Raw genomic sequence first — 19,800 nt, 5'->3', positions numbered from 1 at the left:
TTTGTCCTATCCTCCTCCAGTCGTCTGATACGCCCTATTCATACACCCTGCAATGCAAACTAAACTAATTATTATCTCTTATAATCTCTTTATCTACTGATCTCTTGTTGTACTAAGTATGAAATGAGAAGGCGACTGACCAAGACCCTCGTTCTGTATCGTACACCTCCAACCCTAGCCCCACTATCCGTACAAGATACCTCCTCTGAGCTCCTGCTCATCGCTCGCTGACTGCCTCCCCCATTCCATCATCAGCCTTTGCCACCCCCTCGGGCTCGTTCCTCATCTTGGATCTACTACTCGTCAGCTTTCTCCACCTGAAGCAAAGTCAACGACTCACCATCCCGCCCCACCATACTCATCCAGATTCTCGACTTGAAGATCCTAAAGTTCTCCTTGGTTAACTCTCTAAAGTCCACCCTTCTATCCGCTTTAAAGTAGAATGTCAATTTCCGGCGGTCCCTACTATTTCAGCTCTTTCCCTTCCTTTACCTCCAAAGGCCAGAACTCACCACTGATACTCCGCATCCACGATCTGCATCGGCAACCCCCGCTCAATCACCTTTTCTCGACAAATCATCATCGCGTCATACTCGTCTCGTCGCTTATCAATCATCCGTCTATCTCATCAGCACTCTCCACCTAACCCTTAGGAAAAGACTCACGCCTGCTCATCTGGCCCCTGCGCACTCTTGGCAAAGATCCGCTTTGGCATAATCTCCTTGGCGAGTGGACCCCTCTGTACCATTCCGACCCCACTATCAAACGCGTTCCCGCTGGGTCCGCACCCACTCAGCAACTGCGCCAGGTCCGCACCCTTCAATTCTCCCTCTTTGACACGCGCTCCAGTCCCCTCTGGCGCTTCTGGTCTCTCCGACCCGGCGCCCGCGCCGATCCCGCCGACGGCCATTCCAGGTGGCATATGCTGGCTCGCACCACTGAGCAGCGCCGCGGTCGCTTGGCGTTCCTGCCATTCTCGCACGTCGAGCGGGGTAAGCTGGTCAAAGATGACGGTTCCGAGATCCGATCCGCGGTCGGCCTCGACAATGACACGGTCGTTGTTGGAGATGAGGAGGGTGGGGTCGGGGCAGTAGTACACGTCCCGCCGGCCGGCTTTGAAGAGGACGACGTAGAGGGGTGTGGAAGGCGGGAGGGCGGTGAGAGGCAGACCCTTCCCGAGGTCCGAGAGGGACAGGGAGGAGAAGGAGGGGGATGTCGAGCCGGGAAGAGGGAGAGCCGAGGATGTAGGTGAGGGCGCGAGGTATGATGATGGTGCGTAAGATTGGGCGGGAGAGAAGGGGGCTTGATGGGGCGGGGAGAAGGGGGTGTGGGAGGGGTACATTGGCGCAGGGGGACGAGGATAGAAGGGGTATGCGCCAGAATTAGGGCGAGCGTACTGATACTGACCCATAGGCGACGCGGGGCCTGGTGGATAAGGAGGACGGAACATCCCGCCTGGACCGGTCCCGAATGGCGGCTGGAATCGAGGATCATAGGCCGGACCACCAATCGCGCCGGGTCCGGATGGCGGACGACCAGGACTAGGCCGAACCTCCTGTCGAGCGGGCGACCCCACCGGCTGCCCCTCAAACGCAAACTTGCTGCGCGAGCTCGACCCGTCCCTGCTATCCCCACTCTGCCCGCGCCCATCCGCCGGCTGGAACCCCGCCAGTCTTCCCCGCGCGGGAGACGTGCCTAGCCCATACGACCCCTCATGCGCCAGAGGTCCAAACGGCCGGTCGAACGGTAAACTCGACGCGAGCGGGATATCCCTTCCCTGCGGCGACTTGGCCATTTCAATCTCGACGCCTCTCCGCCTCGACTGATCAATTTCCAGACTCAGCGCATTGTTGAGCCGATCTGGGAGAAGCTCCGCATCGGTATAATGTAATGATCCACTCCTGCCCGGAGGAGACATCATGGACATTCCCTGTCCGGCTTCGAAAAAGTCCCGTCTGCCAAACCCGCCGACGACCGATACCGAGTGACGCCGTGACGATGCGCCAGACTTTCCCCCGCCCTCAAAGCCCGAAGCGGTCTGGACGTTGCCGAGGGCATGCGCGACCGAGCTGGACAAGGCGTGCGAGTCGGGCACGCCCCATCCGCGGGTAAAGTCGTGTGGCTTGAACCGCTGTGCTGGTGTTGGCTGATTAGCGAGTTCGCCAAACGACGGGGGATGGCGGGAGAATGGCGAGTGATTCCCCGCGTCCGGTGGAGAGGTGTCCCAGCCCTTGTCGAATGTCCGGAATGGCTGTTCCAGGTTGGTCATGGGCATGAGCAACCCCCGGTCGGGTCGATGTCCCGCTGCGAGCGATTGGGAGCGGGAGCGGGAGACGTTTGCGCCTGCCTTAGGCGGGGAGTGGGGGAGTTGCGCATGCGAAGGCTGAGGGGAGCCGGAGGGCGAGTCGGAGGGGGAGAAGGTGGGGTAGGGGCTGGTCGAGGATACTCGGGATGGGTGTTCCTCTGTATGGCTAGACAACGTGCGACCGAGTGGTGTATTCTACCATCAGCTCCAGTCTCCCTTATGACTCACTCTTGTATCCCTACTTTCACCCGCGGAGAAGCTATTTGCTCGGGTCTGAGTCCCCGCAGCGAGCGCACCGGCAAACCGCCCTGGTGCTCGAGTACCGCCAATCACGCCGAACCGCTCGCCGCCGACAATGGGGCTGGACCGCCCAGGCGAGGCGCCTAGAGCCGTAGCGGGCGGGATTGGTATACGCTCGCCAGCGGGCTGTGAAGCCGCCCGCGTCTTGTACGAGTAGGACTGGAGGGAAGCGGCGCGCATGACGGAGGGGCGAAAGTTGTCGCTGGAGGGTGGGGGTGGGTTCGACGACATAGTGAGTGGTCGAGCACGGGGAGTAGGTCTGGGAATCTATATATCTAAGGCTCTAGTCTAGTCGCCACTACATGTAAGCTGGAGCGAGTTAGCTGAAGGGAAGCTGGGTGTGTATGGTGTCAAGGTAGCAAGGAATGGTTGGGGTCATCTGACCCGGGGCCGGTAAAAGGGGGGATCAAGCAATTAATAATGAGGAATGAGGAATGGCTGACGTAACTTCCTTATCACTCAGCCGGAATAGCCGGAAGCGGTAAGAATCTATACCCGGAACCGAAGCGCTGTCAACCACTCACTCAACGCGTGGCCTCCCCCTAGCGTACCTTCCGCTTCTACATCACCATCACCATTCGACTCATATCTCTCCTTTATACCTCACTCCAACCCCCTGCTTTGTCCTGCCTACAATATACATACCCACCAGGCCACAAGCCACAACAACCTCCCCGGCCCTGAGCCCTCCCAACTCTGCCTTATCGTCAGCAGTCGCCACCATGTTCATCATCAAGGCGACGCTCAAGGATGAGACTCGCCGTCTCTCCTTTGACAGCACCAAATTTCCTCAATACGCAGAGATCCAGCAAAAGGTACGCTCTCTCGTAGTCGCATCAGCCATTCGCCACTTTGCTAACGACCAGATCTGCACAGCCTTCAACCTTCCATCCACCACCCACACCTTCTGGGTGAACGTCCTGCTCTTCCCGGACGAGACGGTTGATGCCAAGATCATGTTCAAGAAGCATATCTGCGATGCCACCGAGTAAGTCATGTTCTCGACTCGGCTGATATCAGGTACGAAGCTGCGCAGTCGACGTTCCGTCGGAACGCGTTCCACGCCCCCGCTTTGGCGTTCTCGGTCCTCCTTTCGTCCGACCCCCGCCTGGATATCATCCACAAGTATCACCGGGCCGAGATGCTCACTCGGTCGGCTGCCGACCTCCAACGCAACACGGCGTCGTACGAGGACCTCCTCACTCAGCGCCAATCCCTCCTCGCTTCCCTCGAGGCCAAACTCGCCACCTGCCAAAAGGAGAACGACCAGCTCGGCGTTGCCTTTTGGGGCGACCGCGTCGAGGACAAGCGCGGTATGGTCAAGACCCTCCAGGCGATGGTCTCGGCGGGTCGGGCCGAGCTGAGCGTGCTCAACGAGGAGCTTCAAGGCGAGGTCACACCGGGAGAATCGCTCCGGGCTCACGCCGAGTCCGAGGACAAGGAGGAGCAGGCGCGGACCCAGCAGTCCCAGGCTGAGCTCGCCGCTTGGGTCGCTGGGTCCGAGGACAACAAGCACTTTCCCCCTTTGGAGTCGGTGCTCAGCCGCCCACCCCCACCCTGGGCACAACACCGGCAGCACCGGAACGACGCGCTCAAGCACATCGTCGGCAAGGTCTCGGAGGTTATTCAGAAACAATCCCTCGTCCCCGCACAGGAGATCAAGTCGATGTTGGATGGGTTCTTGCAGAACCTCTCCAACCAGCTCCAGACCACCTTTGACGGTCCGCCCGTCACCCGGGACGAGCCGTCGGTTCCGGGCGCATACACCGAGTCTGCCCCCGTCAAGCCCGCGTCCGCCCTAGGCAAAGGCGGCTACCGTCACAAGCACATCTCGTGCGACGGCTGCCTCACCGGTATCCGCGGGATGCGGTACAAGTGCGAGAACTGCCCAGACTATGATCTATGCGGTTCTTGCCTCCCCCTCCTCCACACCGGCGATCTCCACCCCGCCCACCATACCTTCAAGGCGATGCTCCACCGCGGTCTCGAGGATCGCGTCAAGGTCACGGCGGACGCGGACGCGCACCACCCGGCCACGTGCGACCTCTGCTCCACCGGGATCATTGGTGTCCGGTGGAAATGCCTCAACTGCCCCGACTGGGACTGCTGCCAGTCATGCTCGGCCAGCCTCGGCGAGACCCACCCCGGTCACTCATTCGGCCAGTTCCACAAGGCGTCGGACCACATTCGGGTCGCCACCGCCTCGCCGGCCGTCCACAAGAATATCATCTGTGACGGGTGCGAAAAGCTCGTCGTTGGCATTCGGTACAAGTGCATGCACCCCGACTGCCCAGACTTTGATCTGTGCGAAAAGTGCGAGAGCATGCCGTTTGGGTCGCACCCCGATACCCACGCGATGCTCAAGATCAAGACGCCGACGGTGGTGGATGCGAAGAGTAGCCTTGGGGCCAGGATGAGCTCGGACCAGGCTAGGGCGCACCGCGCGAACCGGCTGGAGAAGAGGGCGCAGGAGGAGAAGCGGGTGCAAGAGGCGGCAGAGACGGACAAGAAGCTGGCCGAGATTTCTGCGAGGCTCAAGGAGAAGCGCAGGCAGAAGATGGAGGAGGCGAAAAAGGCGGAGGAGGCCAAGGCGGAGGAGGCCAAGGCGGAGGCTAAGAAGGACAAGCCAGAGGAGAAGGTGGCGAGTTTGGCGGAAATCATTGCGGCGCTCAACCTCGCCAAGGTGCAGGTCACCAAGGATGCGGTCGCGGCGGTCATGCTGGCCAAGGAGCAGGCTACCAACAAGGTATTGGGGGATGTGGAGGGGCTCAAGCGGATGGTCGAGAAGAAGGCGAGGGAGTTTGTGCCGGCTCCGGCAGTGCCGACGCCCGCCTCGGAATCGGACAACACCCCTACCCCGCCCACCAAGGAACCCGTCTCGCACCTCGACCTCTGCTCGTGGGTCCGGCACGTCACCATCGCCCCCGGCTGCGTCCTTCCCGTCGGCGCAGAGTTCACCAAGACGTGGAAGATCAAGCACTTTGCCGACGGGTCAGAGTTCACCTTTGACAAGCTCGTGCTGTTGCACCAGTCGGTCGATGGGAAGCTCCAGGGAGCGGTCAAGCCGTCGGTCGAGATCAAGCGGGAGGACATCAAGGAGGGAGCCGAGATGGAGATTAGCCTGGAGGGGTTGATTGTGCCGGACGTCGAGGGGGAGGTGGTCGAGTACTGGCAGTTCTTTGATGAGCGTGGAGTGGTCTATGGCCAGCCACTCCGGCTCAGGTGAGTTCTATGGCTCTTTCAGGTGATTGTGGCTGATAGCAGGTTCACGGTTGAGCCTAAAGCCGAGACCAAGCCCGACTCGCTCGGCTCTTCTACGGTCATCATGCCCGATCTGAGCCACTCCATGTCGCTCTCGTCCCTCCGCCTCCCGACTCCCCGATCGGCCACCCCGAACCTCTCCGCCTCGCACGTCACTGCCGTCGACCCGGATGCGGACGAGACGAGCTCGGTCCACTCGGATGGGAGCTCCTTCTTTGACGTCGAGGGCGCGGCGACGACCACGACGAGCGAGAGCGTCCAGGAGGATTATGACTTTGTGAGCGAGGATGAGGATGAGACGGGGGATGAGCTCTAGGCGATGCGACACGCCTAAACTGGCTGATTCAGCCGGCGAGCTAGAGGGACAAGCTTTGTATTACCAAAACCACCACTTTAGGGTGTTTCACCTTTTCTTGTATACTTTAAACCTCAGTACACGTACCCCATATCGTTGTGTAGTTTATGCCTGCTGTTTGTATATCATATATGCGAAATGCTATTTACTCGTCTTTACACTTCTACTTTGATTGAGTAGAGTCAATGGAATGGGATGAAGGGACCTTAGTACCTGCTCGATAGGAGGTAGAAAGAGGGAAGACGGGAAGAAGTAGGGGCGAGGAATGTGGAGCTGGACCTGAAACGCTTTGAAACGTGATCAGCCACGTGGCAGATCCGACTTTGCGGCTCCGAGGCTGTGGCTGGTGTGGCTACTCATTTGTCTCCCACCTCTCGTGACCATACCCCCTGACACCCACTGGATCCATCCCAAATGTCTATCACTGCGTGAACTGCGCTGAGAAGGCGCGGACAGAGCGGGGGAGCCGGGTAGAGCTACGAGCTGAACTAAGGAGGGAGGGTCAAATAGAGTGCTAAGGGATGCGGAGCAAATTCCCGGCAGAGACATCTGCGCTCGAGGGTGTGGTATATCGCGCAGATCCACTAATGCTAGTGCGGATCCCATGTAAGTAGTCAGCGGGCGTCAGGAGATGCCCAAGCCGCGGCTGCGAGCATTCGTTGAGATGGTGAGAGTCCCGATCTCTCCCGAGGGTCGGTCGAAATGGGGCACTGACAATTAAGATTCAGCCACGTCCGGACTCCACACACACCTCGAGCCTCCTTTGGGTTGATGCATTCCCACTTCGCTCAACCTCTCCATTCTCTTCCCTCCATTGTACTCACACCTGCTCACTTAGTCAACCATCAGCATGTCGTTCGACCAGCTCCCTTCGGAGGTCTGGGCATTGATTGTCCCGAATCTCATCAAACCCCTCCCCAAACCCCTCTCCGGGCTCACCCAAGAGGAGGCTTTCATATATACCGACGAGAAGGGCCATGACCCAAAAGATGAGCTTCTACCACTTCTTGGAGCGCCCGGAACGGTCGGACGGGGCGATATCAGGGCGCACGATCTGGCAGTCTTGATGAGAACTTCGGTCGTAAGTGTCAGCGCATCAATGCATCATCCACCTCTTTTCGATTCTCGTAGAAGATAATCGAACTGACAGCATTTCAGGCTTTCAACGCGTATGCGGCCCCCTCCCTCTACGATCGCGTCATCACCGACGACCTCCTCGGCTTCCTATCCCATCTCGACCGCCCAGCGGCTCATCCTCACGTCAAAAGCAAGCGGGAATTGCTCGAGCTCACCCATTACCTACACGTCGAATACCCACGGCTCGGCGAACCCATCTCGTACCCGGAGCTACTACAGGGCGGCATCCCCATGAGTTGGTTTGGGTTTGACGTATTGCCCAGCTTCAAGTTCCCCTGGGCTTCCCTCCAGGCATGGACCAACCTCGACCGCCTTCTCCCCCGCCTCCGCGCCCTGCCCTCCCCCAAAATCCTACCCAACCTCAAACACGTCGCACTCGGGGCGATTTTCGGCGCACAAGACAAGCTCTGGCAAAGCAATGCCAGGATTGTCGACGAAGTGGGCATGATCGGTCATCGCATCGCTGAGTGCGCGGAACTCATCGAGGGCATCATCCACGCTTCGTCCGCGTCGCATATATGCTTCCGGGCAGGCGCAGGTCCCCTCTCCCTCTTGCCTTCGGCGGATTGGAGGGCGGAAACTTCGGACCGGCGGCTTCCCTTTCCCCTCGTCAACGTCCACTTCGACCTGGCCACGACCACGATGCCTGCGGTCCGCGGTCATCCGGTCCGCTGGCTCCTGGAATCCAAAGGGGCGGACAAGCTGGACCCGAAGGACGAGATGAGGGATGTCTGCAAGGAGAGTGGTCGTCTCCTCGGCGATATCAAGAAGAGGCGAGAAAAAGCTCAGTCACCGCAGACCGGCTACGATGTCGAGATCTATGCCAGCTCGGACCGTGCCAGACCTACACCACCCTTCAGGACCCTCGGCCTACTTCGGAGCCTGTCAAATTAAACGCCAAGGAGGAAAGGGAACTGGTGGACAAGTTCACGGGCGACATGTTGGGAGAATTGAACAAGGGTGTCTGGGCGGCGTCATCGTCTGATGTGATCTCTTGGAGAGCATCGATCGCAGCCCACCGTGCGAAGCATGCGGGTGGGTGTTTGAGCGATGAGGGAGGGATAGCAGGGAGGCGGCAGGGGATGAGGGCGGAATAGCTGGGGGGGAGATGGTCGGATATCGAGGCGGAGTAGGCGGAGTAGCGGAGCGGAGGGGGGGCAAGTAAGAGGGGGCGGAGATCTGTCAAAAGGGAAAGGGGCGGATGTGGGAGAGGGGGAGGCGGGAAGTGGTCAGCTGAAGTCGGTTCCAGGCAGAGAGGCAAGAAGGAGCAGAAGGGATCGAGGGAGAAGAGGGCGAGCGACTAGGAGGGACATCGCGGTCCTGGGCGGTAGGCGTAGCAGTGGAAAGGGTAGCGGAAACGGGGCGGGTCAGGGGAGGCAGGGGAAGAGCATGCGGGAGATCGGTACAGGGAGCAGGAGACGCATCAGTAGATAGGAGCGTGGAGGGGATGGGTGGATGGTGAGGGATAATAGGCAGAATAGTGCGTTATACTGGGCTGAATTGGGTAGGAACGATGATGAGTAGTCCATAAATTAATGCTCAGCAGCTGATTTCCAGCTGATGTGGCCTTGCCTACGGCTCCGCTCAGCTGGCGACCACTCAGGTATCTTCTAGGTGATCTTATGTGGAAGGTCCGTTTAGGCCAGCTCAGCTATTATCGAGGAGTGCGGTGCGGCGGGGATAATTCCAGCTATAGGTTGACCATTTCCGTTATTAGCAAGTTGAGAGCAGGAGTCGGGCAGACACAGTACAGACGATGATAGCCATGCAGTCTGTACATGACACCCGTCTCAGCCGATGATTGCCATTCAGGGGAGCTTGTGCGATGGGTACAAAGGATCTCTTTGAAACGCCAGAGTGCTGTCAGGGGAGCTCTGAAGCATGCTTCAGCCAAGAGTCTCCTTTGGTTTGACTCCCGTGCGGAGAGGGTGCAACGGAACGGCCAGTCAGTAGTGAGTCTGCATAGCTGTCGGGCATGGCCATATAAGCTGGCGCTCGACACCCCAGCGATGACCTCTTCCTCTCTTCTGGATCAACGTGAATATCAGTGCAGTCTCGATCAGCCCAGTCAAATCAGTACCAGCGAGAAGTACAAGTCAGTTCAGGCCACTTCCGTATCACCGTGCAATGATCAAGCGAGTAGATCTCTCCCGTAAGTGTCGCCCCGCTCCCTATTCTCTTGGCAGACCACCGCTGAGCTCCAGCCCTCCCCGCTGTCCACCTTCACCAGTCCCATATCCACTGGTCCTTCCAGCTCCGTGCCTCTCTCCTCGCCCTCCAGGCCGCGCAGGACCAGTCTGTCGAGTTCCAGGAATACGGCGGAGCAGCGTGTGCGAGTGCCGAGCTGTTCCCCGTACAAAAGGCGGTAGAAGAGGCGCGAGGCAGGTTGGTGCAGGTCGAGGAGGAGATGAGAAAGCGAGCCAAGGCGGACAGCCAGGCTGGGAGTGAGGCGGGGCCGAGGAGGGGTAGCTATAGCTCCGTGGATGGGTTGAGCCTGTAAATGGATCGTAGTATTGTAAGAATTGTAATCGAAATCGAATGTAAGAATAAGGTGACCGCATATGCGAGACCGGGACAGACCAGCTAGTAATAGCTGCCCTTGCCTGCGTAGTCGTCCGTGCTAGGCCCGTCCGCTGGTTTGACCATCTTTGACGGTAAAGGCTTGAACGGTTTCGCCGCGAAGATGGGCCGACCAGAGGGGATGGTAAGGGTAGATATCGGCGGTACAGGCTGGAACGCGACCTGAGTAAGCCTGATCCCTGACCTTGACTCACTGTATCGTTCATCCTCGTATACGCCCTCACCCACGCTGCGATATCTTCCAGCTCGCGATCCACCCTTCCCTGCCTGGCCTTACGCTCCTCCTTCTTCTTGTCCGACCCTTTTCCAAAGCTCAACCCCTTCATCTTTTCCCGCACCTTCCCATCTTCCAGCTCTTGCAGCCGCGACTGGGCCTCCTTCACCCATGCTACCGCCTCGCCGACTTTGGCACCTTTCCCGTTTTCCCCTGCATCCACACCGAGCCACTTGTGCGCTAGCGCGCTAGCCAGGAGGGATTCTTTCCGGAGATATCGCTTCAGCTCCGGGATGACTTCCCCTTCGACGCCCTCGACAGACTCGACGCTCTTGCTCTTGCGGGATTGATCGGTGTGGGACCGGAGGAGACCTGCTGCGGAGGTGTAAAGGGACGCGACGTGCAGGTAGAGCTTGGCGAGAAGGGAGGGAGAGGGGTGGTTGGCGGGAAGAGGTGGCCCAGGAGGAGCGAACATCGTGTGTGGAAGGACAGGCAGGAGGAGCTTGCGAATGGCTGTGACATGGGCGTCGGCAACGAGAGTCCTGAACATGAGCTTGGTCTGCGCCTAAGTAGGGGAGACCCACATTGCAAGACCTCTAAACGCCTCTGCTCCAGTCTCTACCGGCCACCTGTACTTGCCCAGCCTTCCTGACGCGTTCCTCACACTATCCACCAGAGGACAGACGTTCTCGGCTGTCCATTCTGCTAAACCTGCAGCCTGGCACAGCAGATCCACCGCTCGCGCCAATCCCGCGGTGATCCGCTTCTCCTCATCCGCCGTGACATGGTCGCTGGGCGTAGGCAGCGTCGCGAGTATCGAATGGGCATAGTTACTGAGCGCCAGGGTATAGGTGAGGAGGACAAAGAGGTATTCGGCGTGAATGGACGGGAGAGGTAGTGTCGGGAGGGAGACGTAGGAAGTGAGAGATGGACGCCATTGGAACGCTGGGTCGGACTTCCAGAGCAGCTCGTCGTTGTCCAAGCACGTCGCTATGCCTGTCACATATGGTAGGTAGCCCAGTATAGCCTGGGGTCAGCTCCACCTCACATCCCACTTACGTCCACCACCTGAACAGCACTGGCTCCGGGCTGCTTGTCTGCGACCGCTTTCAGCGCGATTTGGAACTTGGTTCGCGCCTGTGTCGCATCCGCCAAGTGCGTAGTATGCGAGGATGACGGGTCGATGAATGTGTTCCCGCCCAGCGAGAGCAGGCTCGTCGTTGGTAGCGGAAAGAGTAAGGGAGGCATGATGTACAACGTCTAACTACTTTTTGATCTTCCTCGCATCGTCAAACCGCCGAACAATCACTTGGCACTGCGTCACCGCGCAGAGCTGCTTTGACTTGGCTTTCAAGTCCGTATTGAACAGCTGCAAACCGGCTGCCTTCTCTACCGCCTCCACTGCATGTCAGCTGAGAAGGAGCGAGGCTTACCTGGCGCAATGAAGGCTCGAAGGTCGGTCTGATCCGGAATCTCCTTATTGGGGAGGATGAACGCTCCCATTGCCAGCTCCTTGATTGTCGAGTTGGAAGTGAGGCCTTTGTCGGCCGATGGGGTCTGTGGATGGGCAAAGTCGGGTCGAGAAGCGAGGATGACCTTGGCAAAGTGGGTGGGGACCGAGATGGAGGGTGGGGTGCCGATCACTTCGTAGGTCTACATCAGCGAGTACGAGCAGGGACTTACGACTCGCCATTTGCCATCAGGCTGTTGGGTGGGGAGGTAGAGTGGTACACTACATCAGCCGGGCTATGTGTAGACTCACGTGAACACATATACGTCCTCAAAGTTGGTCGTCAGTCTCCGGCAAAAGTCCTCGAGGTATGCCCAATCTGAATAAGCTTGGGTCGGCGGGGAACTCACAATGCCGGTTGAAGCCATCTCCCACTTGAGGCGCGATGTTGGTGAGGTAGAAGGTCTCGTTCATGGCTTGCTGGGAGATTTTGGCGTCGGCGGCGGGTACCCTGGTCGTCAATGCCGATCAGTAGAGGCCGCATACCGGCCAGGCCAGGTATCGACATCACATCGAATTACTCACATGTGTCCTCGATCATAGCCACTCTTGAAGTCTACCTATCAGCATGGCAGCTCTGCAGACGACCCTCAGCTGACTGCGCTCGTTCCAAGTCCCTCGCGCTGAGAGGGACGCCAGGGGCTTGGAAGGCGCATATGAGCCGACATCGATCAGCGAGCTGCGCAACTTACAATCCTGTAATCTCGCTCGGAACGCCTCGGGAACGTCTGCATCCTCCATGAATGTGCTTTTGGACCTGTCACCCTTAACCACGGGCGCCGTATCTGCCGCTCGGGCAGTCTCGAGCGGGATCGGGTTAGCATTTGGGGCGGATGCCGGTGCAGTCCGCGAAAGGGACGCAGCAGTCAGGTGTTCAGCAGTCTGCCATCAGCCGATTTCTGCTGTCAACCTACCCATGCCGGGTGTTTCATACGCCTATCATAAGCCGCAGTATATGCGGCTCGCTTGACAATGTCCGGTATGGGACCTATCATCAGCTCCGCCAGATCCCTACACACCTGGAAAGCCGCCTTGGAGGTGGACCACCCCTCCACCGGGAGTCTTGATGGGGCTCAAGTCCCGCTTCTCTCCGCTGGGCGGTGCAGGTGGGGTGAAGACATCTGGCTTGTTTCGCCTAGGGATCAACACGCCAGTGCCTACACCGAGGGCGAGACCAGCTGCAAAGAGCACAGAAGGGCCGATGGTCGGCATGGTCAGAGAGGATGAGAGGTGGTTTCAGAATTTGAGTGGCAACGCGACTGACTTTTTGGACTTTTTGATTTTGACGAAGAGCTCAAGCTGTACTTAGCTCTCGCTTCAACACCGATCACTGGACTTATACGTGCATAAACGAGACGAGTTAGGTAAGAAGTAGGCATGTGTAGAAGAGGAGGTGTTCAGATGAAGTACAAGTGTCGACTGAAGGAGGACGTCTCAAGGCGAGGTCCTCCCTGTATATAGAGCCTATACTGCTGCTCGCCTCCCTCAGATTATGCATCGATCGCCAGCCGAATTTACCTGTAGCTACATATTCACATAATTACCCGACTCCTGAACTTCCTGCGGGCCTCCCAGAGGACATCAGCACACTTGAAGCTTGGGGCGCGGTGTGACTTACTGAAGGTGCAGCCGATGCTGCGTACAGCGGCTGGTGGCCCCATCACTGCAGCATGAGCTCGTCGTGGCCCTTGAGCTTGATAGTGTGGCTTACCGTGCGCTTCATACCCAAAACCAACCACTTTGCCCACCCCGGGCACATCAACACCCTGTCCTCGGCGCCGGCCCCGCCGAAGTCCCTCGACGAACACTTCGCCGCCCCCCGTCCCAGAGGCAAGGACGGTATCGTGATGCTCTGGGACTTGAGGGCGGAACCAAAATGAGAATGGGTTCCGTCGGAGCCGGAACCCAACCGCGGGAGTGGCGGTGTGGCGCTTTGCGCCACCACCTTCCCCAGCAGCAAAAAGACTTTGTATCGATCCCTGGGATCGTAGGACTTGCAAAAAAGATATCAAGGCCCTGCGGGGATCGAACCCACGACATCCCGCTCACAAATTCGTAGGCGGACATCATACCACTAGATCAAGAGCCCTTGCCATCTCTTGGATGTTGGGGATGTTGCCTGGTGGTATATAATTGACGACCAACTCAGATCCCCTACGATCTGCCTCAGGCAGGTGATACCCCGATCACAGTCTCTGACATTGACAGCCAAAGGGTCTTGGAAAGTCTTTCGAGGTAGGTGCATCATACTGTCCTCTGTACTTTGCTCGCCGGGACATCCGCCGAGTCTGCATTATCGTCTCCCATCTCAACGTCCTCCGAGTCCTGCTCCTCTGCTTTCCTCTTCTCCCCGCCTCCTACCCCCGACGCGGCGTTGATCGCAGCTGCCCGAGCCGAGCGATTGGCGGTGTTCTTGGCGGATGCTTCGCCTGTAGCTGGGGCTGAAGTAGGCTCCTCGGCAGCACGAGCTTTGGCGAGTGCCTCGGCGATGGACGAGGGGTTGTACTTCTTGAACCGGTCATAGTGCTCTACTACCGAGATGCCAAAGGCATTCTAAATGTCAGCTTAGCCTGTGATGAAAGACTACACTTACCTTATCAACCTCGACCAGAATGGTCCGGTCCGCATGGGTGAGATCTACCGTGTGACCCGCCGGGAGCGCAATCACCTCATCCGCTATCTTCTTGATCAACTCGAGCCTGTCCAGCTTGTTGGAGTTCCGTGAGTTGGGCTGAATGGCGAACTAGCTATCAGCAAGGCAACGCATAAGTATGAAGACTTACTTTGAGGGGTCTGTTGTCGTGAGTAGCAAAGCGCTCAGCTACTAGTGGCCCAGCAACATCGCCGATTTGCTTCAGTGTGGCTCCACCGACCGCCAGTATGGGCACCAGACGCTTGACATATCTGAATTAGCGATGGGTCATGAAGGTAAGACCCACTTGAAAGGCGATTGTCCGGTCCTCTCCACCTTTTCGAGTATCCGCTGTACCAACTGAACCGGGTCGAGCGGAGCAAGGACGTTGATGTAGATCACTGCAATCAGCCTAAGCACAATCGAAGACACAATGGACATACCGCAGGGCGTGTCATGTTGGCACAATCTGAAGCGGGTCGACTTGACTTTGGCAGCTCCTGACAACCCCTCTAGCTCCTGCTTCAACTCGGCCTCGATATCGTCCATTGCTGGCTCTGCAGATGAAGTCGGATTTGATTCTTCCAGCTCGTCTACTATCTATCATCAGCCGTGCCATTGATCAGACCTACTGTTTCCAGATACTCTATCACCTCTCTTTCCGCCGAGCGCTCCTTGAATTGGACAGTCGTTACGCTGATCCCCGGTGCGGTCAATCCCAGCAACTAAGCGATCAGCTCTCGGCCGAGACATACGGCTTGAGACTCACGGCTATTCCCTCGCGATACCGTCCTAGCGGGTTAACCACCCTGCCATCCTCGGCAGTATAGGATGGCCCGCCCGCCCCTCCTGGTGCTGGAGGCTTGCCACGTCCCCGTCCTCTCCCTCCTCCGCCGCGGCCCCTATCGCCGCCACCTCCACCTCGAGCGGCCTTGAAGTAGTTCTGCTTCGATCTCCCCGCCGAGCGGTTGCCTGCTCCTGGTGCTGACATGACTGCTATAAGGGTGCATTGACAAGGTGATCGTCGAGCACATCGCAGGATTTCGATGACATCAGGATAAACCTCGGCTAAACCTCTCCTTGGCGTGTTTCACCTTGCAGCGCCTACCTTTACATTCGACCATGAAACAGTCCCTACCTAAGCTTCAGTCTGTTATGATCTATCGGACCATATCTATCATAGGCAGAGGGCCGCTGTAGCCCCAAAAATGCCCGCTCCAATACCCATCGACAGCCCAGGCCCGAGCAAAGTACGCTCGCATCCACAGCTCCGCTCGACCGCACCCGTCCCTTCAGCAGCGCACTCGACCTCCTTCTCCGACCGCGATGGCTTCTTATCTAGGCCCAGAGGTCGCCCTCACTCGCTCTATCCCTCAGCAAGAGGCGTCAGCGGTTCGGACCATGACGGCGGTCTGCGGCCGCCGAGCTGGGCGAGACCAAGAGCAAAACCAGAGGCCGACGATAATTGGCGTCTTTTGAGGGAGATGGTGGAAGGGGACGACGAGGGAGAGGATGGGAGCATGCTCCCAAGGTCAGCCTCTAGCTATTCGACGATCCGCTCGCACCGCTCCATCTCATCCGCTACTACTATCCGCCCAAGACCTGTTGCGGCGGACGCCGAGAGCAATATCACCGGACAAATCTCGTCGTCCCCTCCTGCCATGTCCGGTCTCGAAGAATTCTACAGACCACCTCAGACAAGTGCGAGAGGAATCGAGGAGGTCCTGGAGGAACCTCAGCGCATCCTGGAGGAACCTCAGCGCATCGCTGAGCGCCGTCCTCTTCTTCCCAGGAACCCATCCGCAAATAGAGTTCCAAAGGCCTCGCCTCCAGTCGGTACGTTCTGCGCCCAACCGAGCTGATGTAGATATCTCTCAGTGGTCCAGAGTCTGGCCACCATCTCCTGCTACAGTCGCCGTCACAAAGTGCTGTATTGCCTATCTCATCGGTTCACTATTCACCTTCATCCCCGAACTCGCTCGTATACTGTCCACCGGGACTCAAGAGGACGCTCATGGACGGGTCCGCCCTAAGCCTGCCTACTCGGCCCATATGGTCGCTACCATCGTTGTCTATGTAAGCTACGCCCTGGTCTAGCTGATGTAGTTTCACCCCGCCAAATCAGCCGGAAATATGCTCCTCGCCGACCGTTACGCCTCCATCCTCATGCTCTTCGCGGTCATGATGTGCATATTGTCCATGTACACGGTCCAACTATTCGACCACTTTTCGCCAAGTCTAGGAGACAAGTGGGACTGGATCAGCGAGACAGGCGACTGGGTCGTCAACTTTCTGTACATCGGAGGAAGCATGGGCGTGCTTGCCTGGGCAAAGATCTGGGTCGGGAATCCCAGTTTCAATTCTGGTGAGAAAAAGTCCGACCGTGCTGAGATCAGGTTGCTCTATGGCAGCGGTCACGATCTTTTCGGTAGTCATCAAGGAGGGCAACATGCCAAAGCTGGTCGAGATACTGTTGATTGTCATGTTTGGAGGTGAGCACACACCTTACCGAGCTGACCTTAGTGATCATCTCCAATATCATCTGCTTTGTCGTCTTCCCCACCACCGCTACGACTCGACTCCAAAACTCAATCTCCCGCTCCCTCACATCCTTCTCCACTCTTCTCGACCTCCTCACCTCCACATTCCTGTTCGAGCAGCATATCCTCAAATCCACCCAGACCTCCCTCCGACAAGCCATCACAGACCACGCCAAGGCATTCAAAACGCTCAAAGCGGACCTGGCCGAGGCAAAGCACGAGCGGGTCCTTGACCCTCGCGTCCGTGGGCGCAAGCTCAAGCTGTACGACGCGGCAATCGGCAGTCTCGCTCGCCTCGCTCAGCACATCAGCGGAATGAGAAGCTCGACCAAGCTGCAGGAAAGTCTCATCAGAGCAGTTCGAGAGGGGAAGCTGAACTTGGACGAGGAGAAGATGGATAGCACATCTGCGGATGATGCAGAGCTGGCCCAGAGTGCGAAGCTGCTCATGCGTTTCCGCGAGATGGCGGGGGACGAGATGAATGATCTCAATGTGAGTCCGCCTTTGGCAGAGCTGATGTCAGGCATGCTGCGATGAAGCACTCGAGGCGGTCAAGGTCTTGACACGCGCAAGCAACCTGAATGTCGACCTTCCCGCAACTCGTCAGCGCCTGACGACTTCGCTCGCTACCTTCTCCCACACATCCAGCTCGGCAATTAAGCGTCTCTACGCCGGGCCACGGAGGGAACAAGGCGTATACCAAAACGAGCGGGACGACAGCGAAGACGAGGACTTGCCAGCTATCGGGGAGATCGTTGATGGGCCAAATGAGACTGTGTTCCTGATCTACTTGTGAGTAATTCCCTGGCGAAGCTGACTGTAGCTTTCTCTTCACATTCGAAGAGTTCGCAAGGGAAATGCTGTTTCTGCTGGATACCGTCATCGAGGTGAGTGGATGTCCGGTCTCGCTAATTCCAGATCGTACATACCGAGACCCCTTCCGTGCTGGACCATATTCGGTCTGTCTTGCCATTCGGCCAGCGCCGTCAACAGCCCAGGCGTACTTTCCTGTATCAGCAGCTTCGTAGGTCTAAGCTTGAGCCTGGCTGACGCCTGAAAATCTTGTCCCGATAGATCCGTCAAAGCTGCAAGCGCCAGTCTTCCCCCGCGCCAAAACGGACACCACCTCTCCGTTGCGCCAGGTGTCACTGTACGCTCGACTGCGCCAGCGATGGTGGGCATTTGGAGAATGGCTGAGGCAGCCCGAGATCCGCTATTCCATCAAGATCTGGATCGGAGGAGGTGGGTTTAGGTAGTGACCTAGGCTGATGACAGCTATACTTGCCGCTCCCGCGTACACCGAATGGGGGAGATACTGGTTCCTCGAGTTCCGGGGAGAATGGGCGTTGATCGCCTTCTTCTCCGTTAACAACCCAACACTGGGTCAGACCAATGCTATGTGAGTGTTAAACCAAGCCGTAGCTGATGTTTAGGTCGTTTTACCGGTGTGCTGGGACATTGTGAGTGCTCGCCGAGGCATCAGCTGATCATTAGTATCGGCGCCCTCGTCGGCGTTATCGTATATCATCTGTGAGTCAACCTTGATGATTGAGCTGACCTCAGGTTCCCTCAAAATGCCATTCTACTCCCAATGGCCGGCTTCCTATTCTCCATACCCTGCTTTTACATCGTCACCCAGATCCCAGATCATGCTCAGACCGGTCGCTTCACCCTACTTGCCTACGTAAGCCGACGTTAGGTTTGAGCTGACCTCAGAATCTTACCTGCCTATACGCGTACAACTCGCGCGAGCGCAACTACTCGGTCTGGCGAGTGGCGATATACCGCTCAGGAACAGTCATCATCGGCGCGCTTTGGGCTGCTGTGGTCTCGCGATACTGGTGGCCATATACAGCGAGACGAGAGTTGCGGATGGGGATCAGCGAGTAAGTCCCACTTTGGCCTTGCTGATGTAGTCTTTGTGTCGACTTGTCATATCTCTACTCTCGCCTTGTCGACGCCAACAACCAAGATATCGCCGAGTCCAATGGTCATACCGAAGAGACGCCGTTGGTCGCTGGATCAAAGATCGCCCATCCACATCTTACAGCTTCTGTTCAGCAATTACTTGCCATGTAAGTCCGCGCCACGACCAAGCTGACATCCAGGGAGCTACATCTCCAATCGCAGCTGACGACCCTGCGGGACCTCCTCGTACTGACGAAGAATGAGCCTCGCCTGAAGGGCCCGTTCCCGACGTCATTCTATAGCGAGGTACTGCTAAGTCTGGAGCGGATGCTGGATAGGCTACATAGCATGCGCTGCGTGACGACTCGGAGCGAGTGGTGAGTACCTAAAGAGGACAGAGCTGATGTTCAGGAGCAAGGTGAGACCTCAGATCTGACTCAAGCTCACTTTCAGAGTGTCAGAACCGAGTTCGACGCGCACGTCAGTAAAGAGCGGATCGAAATGACCGGCAGTGTCATCCTCTATGTACGTCTTATCCTCGAGTCGACTGACGACAGCTGTACACCATCTCAGCAGGCTTCAAGCTCCGAACACCCCTTCCGCCCTATCTGCCACCCGCAGAGCTGAATCGCCAACGGCTCGTCGCGGCTATCAGGGAGCTAGACGTCGTCAAGCGCCGCTCAGCCAGAGGCGGGAACAAGCACCTGCTGTACTTTGCATATGCGCTGGCGATGCAGGTACGTCTAGCGGATGTATGGAGCTAATGATTAGGAAGTGATTGCGGAATTGGGATATCTGGGGGAGATGATGCAGGATACGTTCGGGGTGATTGGTCAGACGTACACGCCGGTGTAGCATCTTGTAGCTTCGGCATGTACTTCATCTCTTGGTCTACGTATATGCTATGCTGAGAGCTGAGCGCTCTTATCAGCTCGATCTCGCGCCGCTGGTCCTGTCCGCAATCGCATAGGGAAACGGGCGCCCACGCTTGGTGTGCCTGACACTAACCTAATCCTGATGACATGTGTGCCCGGCGCGGGCGAGGGGCAATAACACAC

General features: G+C 57.7%; 7 protein-coding genes and 1 non-coding gene across 8 annotated transcripts; 3 read left to right on the top strand and 5 right to left on the bottom strand.

Annotated features, from left to right (window-relative positions):
• Positions 1-282: 282 nt before the first annotated feature.
• MKK02DRAFT_32302 (uncharacterized protein) lies at positions 283-2,836 on the bottom strand (the record flags this gene model as incomplete). The annotated part of the gene is made up of 5 exons (XM_053088481.1): positions 283-296; positions 341-462; positions 513-620; positions 666-2,500; positions 2,534-2,836. 5 exons carry the CDS (start codon positions 2,834-2,836, stop codon positions 283-285), a joined length of 2,382 nt encoding a protein of 793 aa, XP_052947241.1.
• A 491-nt stretch (positions 2,837-3,327) lies between these two features.
• MKK02DRAFT_24221 (uncharacterized protein) lies at positions 3,328-5,831 on the top strand (the record flags this gene model as incomplete). The annotated part of the gene is made up of 3 exons (XM_053086860.1): positions 3,328-3,420; positions 3,472-3,593; positions 3,626-5,831. 3 exons carry the CDS (start codon positions 3,328-3,330, stop codon positions 5,829-5,831), a joined length of 2,421 nt encoding a protein of 806 aa, XP_052947240.1.
• A 1,240-nt stretch (positions 5,832-7,071) lies between these two features.
• On the top strand, positions 7,072-8,252 carry MKK02DRAFT_32300 (uncharacterized protein; the record flags this gene model as incomplete). The annotated part of the gene is made up of 2 exons (XM_053088480.1): positions 7,072-7,302; positions 7,356-8,252. The coding sequence occupies 2 exons, from the start codon at positions 7,072-7,074 to the stop codon at positions 8,250-8,252; spliced, it is 1,128 nt and encodes a 375-aa protein (XP_052947239.1).
• Positions 8,253-9,941: 1,689 nt separating this feature from the next.
• Positions 9,942-11,400, bottom strand: MKK02DRAFT_24242 (uncharacterized protein; the record flags this gene model as incomplete). Its single annotated transcript, XM_053086863.1, has 4 exons — positions 9,942-10,100; positions 10,133-10,694; positions 10,737-11,179; positions 11,212-11,400. 4 exons carry the CDS (start codon positions 11,398-11,400, stop codon positions 9,942-9,944), a joined length of 1,353 nt encoding a protein of 450 aa, XP_052947238.1.
• Positions 11,401-11,416: 16 nt separating this feature from the next.
• MKK02DRAFT_23974 (uncharacterized protein) lies at positions 11,417-12,874 on the bottom strand (the record flags this gene model as incomplete). Its single annotated transcript, XM_053086821.1, has 9 exons — positions 11,417-11,553; positions 11,586-11,805; positions 11,836-11,884; positions 11,915-11,981; positions 12,013-12,113; positions 12,188-12,218; positions 12,355-12,544; positions 12,577-12,650; positions 12,682-12,874. 9 exons carry the CDS (start codon positions 12,872-12,874, stop codon positions 11,417-11,419), a joined length of 1,062 nt encoding a protein of 353 aa, XP_052947237.1.
• Positions 12,875-13,672: 798 nt separating this feature from the next.
• Positions 13,673-13,751, bottom strand: MKK02DRAFT_t43. Its single transcript has one exon. It is a non-coding gene; the product is annotated as a tRNA-Arg (tRNA).
• Positions 13,752-13,906: 155 nt separating this feature from the next.
• MKK02DRAFT_43381 (uncharacterized protein) lies at positions 13,907-15,285 on the bottom strand (the record flags this gene model as incomplete). Its single annotated transcript, XM_053092394.1, has 7 exons — positions 13,907-14,215; positions 14,256-14,405; positions 14,446-14,566; positions 14,602-14,695; positions 14,738-14,894; positions 14,927-15,019; positions 15,064-15,285. 7 exons carry the CDS (start codon positions 15,283-15,285, stop codon positions 13,907-13,909), a joined length of 1,146 nt encoding a protein of 381 aa, XP_052947236.1.
• A 521-nt stretch (positions 15,286-15,806) lies between these two features.
• Positions 15,807-19,597, top strand: MKK02DRAFT_24204 (Fusaric acid resistance protein family-domain-containing protein; the record flags this gene model as incomplete). The annotated part of the gene is given in 18 exon segments (XM_053086858.1): positions 15,807-16,370; positions 16,401-16,659; positions 16,691-16,786; positions 16,818-17,326; positions 17,358-17,626; positions 17,658-17,721; positions 17,753-17,858; positions 17,876-18,076; positions 18,110-18,233; positions 18,268-18,294; positions 18,329-18,364; positions 18,398-18,518; positions 18,551-18,720; positions 18,751-18,909; positions 18,943-19,119; positions 19,198-19,267; positions 19,300-19,479; positions 19,514-19,597. The coding sequence occupies 18 exon segments, from the start codon at positions 15,807-15,809 to the stop codon at positions 19,595-19,597; spliced, it is 3,216 nt and encodes a 1,071-aa protein (XP_052947235.1).
• Positions 19,598-19,800: the final 203 nt, after the last annotated feature.

The sequence above is a fragment of the Dioszegia hungarica genome (genome assembly GCF_025882075.1).
Source record: "Dioszegia hungarica strain PDD-24b-2 chromosome Unknown MKK02contig_7, whole genome shotgun sequence".
NCBI lineage: Eukaryota > Fungi > Basidiomycota > Tremellomycetes > Tremellales > Bulleribasidiaceae > Dioszegia > Dioszegia hungarica.
Note: the sequence above shows the minus strand (reverse complement) of the source record. Positions and strands in the feature narration are given on the sequence as shown.